This window comes from Alosa alosa, chromosome 23 (genome assembly GCF_017589495.1).
Source record: "Alosa alosa isolate M-15738 ecotype Scorff River chromosome 23, AALO_Geno_1.1, whole genome shotgun sequence".
Classification (NCBI taxonomy): domain Eukaryota; kingdom Metazoa; phylum Chordata; class Actinopteri; order Clupeiformes; family Clupeidae; genus Alosa; species Alosa alosa.
Genome location: NC_063211.1, coordinates 1,858,021 through 1,865,520, shown reverse-complemented (window position 1 = coordinate 1,865,520; position 7,500 = coordinate 1,858,021). Strand labels below are relative to the sequence as shown.

Below are 7,500 nucleotides of genomic sequence, written 5' to 3'. Positions count from 1 at the left end.
GCAGTGCAAGCCTAAACGTCCTGAGACTCAGCCCTCAGTGCAGTGCAAGCCTAAACGTCCTGAGACTCAGCCCTCAGTGCAGTGCAAGCCTAAACGTCCTGAGACTCAGCCCTCAGTGCAGTGCAAGCCTAAACGTCCTGAGGTAAAAGTCAACAAGTGGGTCAGCACAGCCTGCACAGCTGTAGTCATGTAAACACCACATACCAGCAGAATAATCTTACTGAAAGTCACACACACACACACACAGTCTCTCTCTCTCTCTCTCTCTCTCTCTCTCACACACACACACACACCTTTCTCTCTCTCTCTGTCACTCACTCACCACCACACACACACACACACACACACACACACACACACACACACTTGGATCACTTGGAATGAAATGATTCGATAGGCTACTCATGCTAAAGCAAGGAAGAGAAAGAAACAGTAAGTGATCTTGAAAGAGGAAGCTGTGGCTCGGCCTCAACGCCACTTTGATGGTATAGGCTACTCTACTTATGATCATACCACCAGCATGCTGGTCCACCTGTTTACTAAACTTTACGTGTCCTCTACATACGTGGAAACGCTTGTCATCTCTCTCTCTCTCTCTCTCTCTCTCTCTATAAATCCATCAATGCCCTCTTCACACACGTAGGCGCACCCTGGCCTGACTAAAATGGCATAACTGCCAAATTTAATATAGCCGTGAAACACGCGCATTGTATCGACTTTTCTGAGCCAGTGACATGTGAAAAGCCAAACGAGGCTCGTTCCACACCAACGCTCAGCCACAGCACAAGCTGACTAACAACCACATGTAGGCAACTGAAACGAGAGACATTAACGAGAAATGTCACTCACTAGAACTTACCTCAGAGATGACGCAAGTTTGCTTTTTGTGCCGCGTTCAGGACGGGTGCAGTTAAGTCAAACCCAGAACAATTCGCCTCTCTTTTCCTCCAGTCGTACAATAGCCTACAGCTACGAGCACTACGGGTTATGTGAAGTCATGCGAGGTCCAGTTGTTCTGCCATAGCCTACAGACGCTCATTCTCAGCAGATACCCAGGAAATACCCGCGGGGTGTCGCTTCCTCTCAAACTTGGCACATCCTCCGTTTACGAGGACAACATTTAAGGTGCAATATGAATAGTTTAACAGAGGATAATAAATTCGATGGCTAAATAATGCAAGAGTCAATTCTAAAGGGCAAAAGGAATGACCTGAATTTGACATTAGTCCAACTCTAACGCAATAGCCTTGAGAAACGTTCTTAAAAACAACGCCTTAAAAGAGCTTAGTGCCTTTGCGAAATCTTATCAACCCATCGTTAGGATAACTGTTAACCTACCTCTACTCAAGTTTTCATCACCCGCTGTCGCAGGATAGATGCCTGCGTGCCACTCCTTCACGGTCAAAGCAGTATCACTTTAGCCTATGTGTTCCGCTTCAACTTCTCACTTTCCACGATGAGATCTTCCGAAGTATTTTTCCACGTACCAACCAGTTAGACTCTCTTCCCGTCCATTCTGGAGATCACATTACATTTAAAGCAGCGATTTCACCCAAATAAAAAAAGTGACAGTGTCGCAGCCCTCGCTCTTTTTGCAGCCGAGTTTGTTTGCTTCTGCCGACAGAAAAAAAAATCGAGTCTCTGCTTCTGCCTTATCCGGGACATTTGCTGCTGCTGTGATGCAACGTTTCCAGATGTGGGCCGCGCGCGCAGAAGTTCAGGCGTGTAAACGTCTCGCTGCCAGTGCCACATCTGCGAGAGAAAGTAGCTGGGCCTACTCCAGTGCTGGTAGGCTACGACCAGCCAGCCAGCGAGGCATCGGCATGGTATCAGGGCCAGAGAGCCAACTGGCCCCTCCTCACCCTTCGAAACAGAAGCCTCATGGCCTGAGATATTTAATATATAAAGATAAAGGCCTATTAAATAAAGTTTCATTAAATCTGTATAAAGATACAGACATCATGCGTTGGAATTGAGATTAAAATAATGCATGCTATTGTTTCCTTTTCCTTACAAAATGATAAAAGTCTCAAGACTTTTTATATATATTTTTATAGATGATCCCCAAGGGGAAATTCAAGGTCTCAGTAGCATACAGACATCACACACAACATGCACTTACAGCAGAAAAAGTAATATACTTATAAAAACCTCCACTGTACAATAGAGACAGTAGAAGATAAACATGATACTAAAATAATAATATTTTATATAAATCCCATAAACCTCAACCAGGATAAGCCTACTCCTGTAGTAGAGTGGCTGTGAGAGAGTACAAGTTTTAAAGTTTATTGCAAACAAAATCACACTCAGTTGGCACCAACTGAAACAGGCAAATAGGCCTATAAAAATGTATGAGAGCTCTGGTGGCATCCATGCAAACAGCAGTGTTGCCTTGAACAGGAAGTTACTCTTTCATAATGTCTCATTTTCATTCTTCTTCACAAAAAACCCAAGAGCAATTGAGGAACAGACTTGGGCCAATCTCTGTCTTCCACCTAACTGTGAAATCACTAGCAACAGGGGGAATTCGTTAGAAAGCATATTTTTAACAGTTGCACTTTTGATGAAGGACAACATGTCCAACATGTCTGTCGTTCTACGTTTGGGAGCTTTAGTCAGTGTGCGGACCTTTATTATTTCTTCTCAGTTACTATTTTGGTCCAGCACCTGCACTCTTGTGATGTGCGGGCGGCCGGCCACTCCTTTGTTTCCTCCTTTTTAAAAAGTTACATTTTGGAGCTTTTGTAAAAACATGCATGTGTGTGTGGACATGTGAACACACACTCAAACTAATAATGAAGAAAGCACAGAGGTTTTTTTTTTTTTTTTAAGTATGATGGCTGCAGCTTTCTGCATGGTCTTTATTGGGGACAAATCCATTTAAATTCACATGGGGACTTCTGACCACCATTCATTTCTCTTTCCTCTATAATGCAGCCTTTACATGCTCTTAAGTTGATTCTACCAGAAGCACTCCAATCTGCTTTCTAAACATGCAGGTGAATAGTGTTTAACACTTTACAGCTTTACAGTAGTTCAAACAGTCTCATGAAACAACATCAGGGGCCCTTATCTCAGTAGAGCTAGAGAGAGAGGTCAGAGGTCAACAGCAGGCCATCAGGGTCATGACACAGGGATGATTCATGCTTGAGATGCTACAGCAGACTGCGGTCTGTGGTAAAAATTCCAAGCTTCCATGGAACTTTTCAGAGGATGCAGCAAAGCCACCTTCATGCATCTGAGAATGGATGTGAAGGTGTGAGGGTGTATGGGTGTGTGTGGAGGAGGTGGCTTCAGCATTTATGACTTCAAGTAAGTGATTTCAACTCTATAATGTATCTGTGTGTGTGTGTGTGTGTGTGTTGTGTTCTGTTGTGCTTGTGTGTGTTTCACTGTACTCAACATACAGAACATCTATGAATCCAAACATCCACGTGAATGGGGAGAACACATACATGTAGCACTCAAGTGTCCCAGGATAAGTGAGCATACGGGGGTGAGACATGTAACTCAGTCCCAGGCTTGTGCTCAGGCCTCCAGAGCTTTCAACCCTGCATGTGCAGCTCAATCAGACGTCCAGCAAAAACTCCAATCGTCCCGATAATACACACAGCCATGAACACACACAGCAGAATGTGATCCATCACCATGGCAACAAACTTCCACTCCTCCGAAGCCTAGAAAGAGAGAAAGAGAGAGAGAGGGAAAGAAAGCAGGACGAAAGCAGATGATATCAGAGTTGGAGAAAGTATGATAAAGTGACAGATAAAACAGTGTGATTGAGAGAAAGAAAGATAAATCTAAGAGACAGAGAGGGAAAGAGAAGTGAATAGAGATGGGGGAAGAGAGAGTGACATGGCAAAACAGGAATGTACACAAGAGTCTTGAGAATGTCACAACAGTCTATGGAATGCACATGACGTGAGGAGCCTACAGCTGAGACCAAGAAAATAACTTCACTTTGAAGGACCGTTTACACCAGGAGCGATAACTATAACGATAACCATAACCATAACGATAAAAGTGTCCACGCTGACCAATGATAAGGAAAGTCTCTCCTTGTGTTGATGAATGTGATGGCTAAAATTTGATGGATTCTGTTTGGCTGTCAGCTTTTTAAACTTTCTCAAAATCACTCTGAAAGTGATTCCAAACGACATCGTTCTTCATGTCGTTATAGATTATGTGTGGACGTCAAATCATATTTGCTAGAACGATATTTTTTTTGCTGTCATCGTTATAGTTGTCATTCTTGGTTTGAACGGCCCTTTAAACTTAAAAAATAACTTTAAACTAAAATAACTAAAATAACTTGTAAAGCATTTTGTTGATCATGTGATCAATCATGTGAAATGATGTCAGTGTTGTAGTCAATTCACTATGCCTCGAGTCCGAGTCCAGGTTTGAGTCTCCAGTGTTCAAGTCCGAGCCCTCGTCTCAATTTCCGAGTCTGCATGGTCGGAATGTACGAGACCGAGTCCAAGTTCAAGTCATTCAGTGCTGAAGTCCAAGTCAAGTCACGAGTCTCTAAATTTAGCTCATGACTCAAACTCGAGTACTACAACACTGACTGAAACATAAAGAGAGAGGCTGAAAACGAGAGAGACTGAGAGAGACAGGGAGTGAACGACTGACTACTACATAAGGAGAATCAGAATCAGAATCAGAATCAGATTCAGAATCAGAATCAGAATCAGAATCAGATTGTGATTCTAAGAACACTGGCATTACGTTGTTGGATTCTGATTGTGATTCTAAGAACACTGGCATTACGTTGTTGGACTCAGGTTCTGATTCTAAGAACACTGGCATTACATTGTTGGATTCTGATTGTGATTCTAAGAACACTGGCATTACGTTGTTGGACTCCTCGTCACTCCTCATAGTCTCAGCGATGTACTTGACGCCGTCGATGGCGCTCCGGACATCCGGATTCTTGATGACGGGCGATTGGAAGGTGACAAAAGCAGGCCCTGGCTTTCCGGAGATTTCCGAGATGTCCATGTCATTCTGGAAGATCTGCTTCTCCCGGCGTTCCTCAGACGGACGCTTCATGGTGGAGAAGTACATCAGGTTGGGAATCGTGTCAATGAAGATCTGGAGTGGAGAAGAGAACACACACACACACACACACACACACACACACACACACACACAGACACACAGACACACAGACACACAGACACACAGACACACAGACACACAGACCCCCACACACACACACACACACACAGACCCACACACACACACACACACACACACACACACACACACAGACACAAGACCCCCAGACCCCCACCCACACACACACACACACACACACACACACACACACACACACACACACACACACACACACACACGACACACAAACACACAAACAGACACACAGACACACATTTAATTAATTTATTTGGGATGACCAATACTGATTACAACAACACAGCATTCCAAATATTAATAAAGAGCCCATTTGTGTCTCACACAGCAACACAAACACTGTGCAAGTGTTTACAGCTTTACAGGTAAATCAGGATAAATACATATTATCAGCTAAATCAGTGGATAAATACATACTATCAGGGATGGAGATGGCACCGCCTTTTCCATACATGCAGACTGCCTATGATGGCTGACACAGAGCAGTATTTGGCTATTTGCTTAGATTTTGTCCAGCAATTTGCAATCCTCTAACACAGAGTCTGAACATGTCCAAGGCTACTATAAATAAGTACAACCATTTTTCCGCTATAACCACCTACTGAAAGAGCATGAGTTAATGGCTGGTATTTTAACATTTTTTCACACACACGCACACATACGTGCACACACACACGTGCACAAACACACAAACATGCACACTCACACATACTGTGAGCTCATAAAAAGAAGGCTGCTGACATTTGCTTCTGTTTTATCGGCATCAATCATTAGACCAGATAAAAATTCATTAGTCACCCAATAAAAACTGTGCTGAGCACATAAAAAAACACCCTTTTGAAGCACAAATGAATTCTCCCTGGTGTTTCAATAGGAGATTCCACAGATTAAACTATGACAGGGTCTCTATTTCTGTCCTGTCTCAAAGGCATGATCTAACAAATGTGGAATGAGAGAGTGCAATAACATCATTTGCTAAATACACTTCACAGCCAGCTGTTGCGATGGCATTGACTGGCAGAGCTGCGCACATGATAGGACAAAGAGAGAGTTTAAGGTTATTTACAAACTTATTTGTTGTTGTTGTTGTTGTTGTTATCTCTATACACCAAACTGTGATCAACTGATGTGTATTCAACGTGGCGGTCAACATTAGGAGCCTTCACATGATGGCCTGGCTGCTATAGCAACTGGCCTGAGAGGACGGAGAATGCCACTGGCAGTGCTTTAGTTGACCAGCAGGTGGGAGTGTAGAGTAATGAATGAATCCTGAAGAGTGTACTGTACACTAACAAAATTTCAAACATAAATGCACTGAGCTATTCACATACCATTTGTATGCAAACATCTAGTAATCAGCGGACAAAAGGCGAATGTTAAGGCTGTATTATACTCACATCAGATTAAAGTCTCTTTCAATAAAGAAATATAAAAGCTCTCTTACACTTCCTCTTCCAATCAGCCCCCCCTCTCTATCTAATAATAATAATAATAATAATAACAATAATAATAATAATAATAATAATAATACATTTTATTTGTAATACACTTTACATAGGGAATCTCAAAGGCCTAACAGACAGAAGACAGAGGATCACATTTAGCAGCAGCCGTCCAGCTTAAAATCAGCAGTTAATAAAAAAAAAAAAAGAAAGTCATACACTCTGCTAAAAAGAAATGTTTTAAGACCGTTTAAAACTGTCCATAGACTGAGGACTACTAGAGTTCGCAGACTCTCTCTCTGTGTCTTGGGCGTATTTGTCTGTGCCCCCCCACCCACCCACCCACCCACCCAACCCCTCTCTCTGTCCCTCGCTCTACCACACACTCCCTTACCGTGCGGACCCACTGGGGCATGGTGTGTGTGCTGGGAGATCGGTGGTGTGTGTTGATGACGACGACGGTGATGATGATGGAGGCGATGACGAAGACCATGGTGAAGAGCATGTACTTCCCGATGAGGGGCACCGCGCTGGAGGTGGATGGGATGAGCTCCACGATGACCAGCAGGAACACGGTGAGGGACAGCAGGACAGAGATGCTCAGGGTCATCTTCTCACCTGCACACACACACACACACACACACACACACACACACACACACACACACACACACACACACACACACACACGGTGAGAGACAGCAGGACGGAGATGGTCAGGGTCATCTTCTCACCTAAACACAGACACACACACACACACACATTTGTGTGTTACCTGAGTCTGTTGGCAGGTAGAACACCAGCCCTGTGAGGAAGCTGAACAGCATGCACGGGATGATGACATTGACGATGAAGTAGAGGGGAAGTCTCAGCATCAGGAAGTGGTAGGTGATGT

The 7,500-nt window shown here is 43.7% G+C and overlaps 2 protein-coding genes across 2 annotated transcripts in view; both read right to left on the bottom strand.

The window, feature by feature from the left end:
* The window catches only part of wipf1b (WAS/WASL interacting protein family, member 1b), a 23,575-nt gene extending 21,793 nt beyond the window's left edge, over positions 1-1,782 (bottom strand). The window contains 1 exon segment of the mRNA XM_048235624.1: positions 1,339-1,782. The gene's annotated coding sequence lies outside the window, so the exon portion shown is untranslated.
* A 1,021-nt stretch (positions 1,783-2,803) lies between these two features.
* LOC125288264 (acetylcholine receptor subunit alpha-like) overlaps positions 2,804-7,500 on the bottom strand; it is a 24,354-nt gene continuing 19,657 nt past the window's right edge. Inside the window, exons 6-9 of the mRNA XM_048234473.1 lie at positions 7,381-7,500; positions 7,000-7,223; positions 4,861-5,100; positions 2,804-3,680 (exon numbers count right to left, since the gene is read on the bottom strand). The exon at positions 7,381-7,500 is cut by the window's right edge and continues 118 nt beyond it. Of these exons, the coding sequence (XP_048090430.1) occupies positions 3,549-3,680; positions 4,861-5,100; positions 7,000-7,223; positions 7,381-7,500 (716 nt within the window). The 3' untranslated portion in view covers positions 2,804-3,548. The remainder of the gene's footprint in view (positions 3,681-4,860; positions 5,101-6,999; positions 7,224-7,380) is intronic.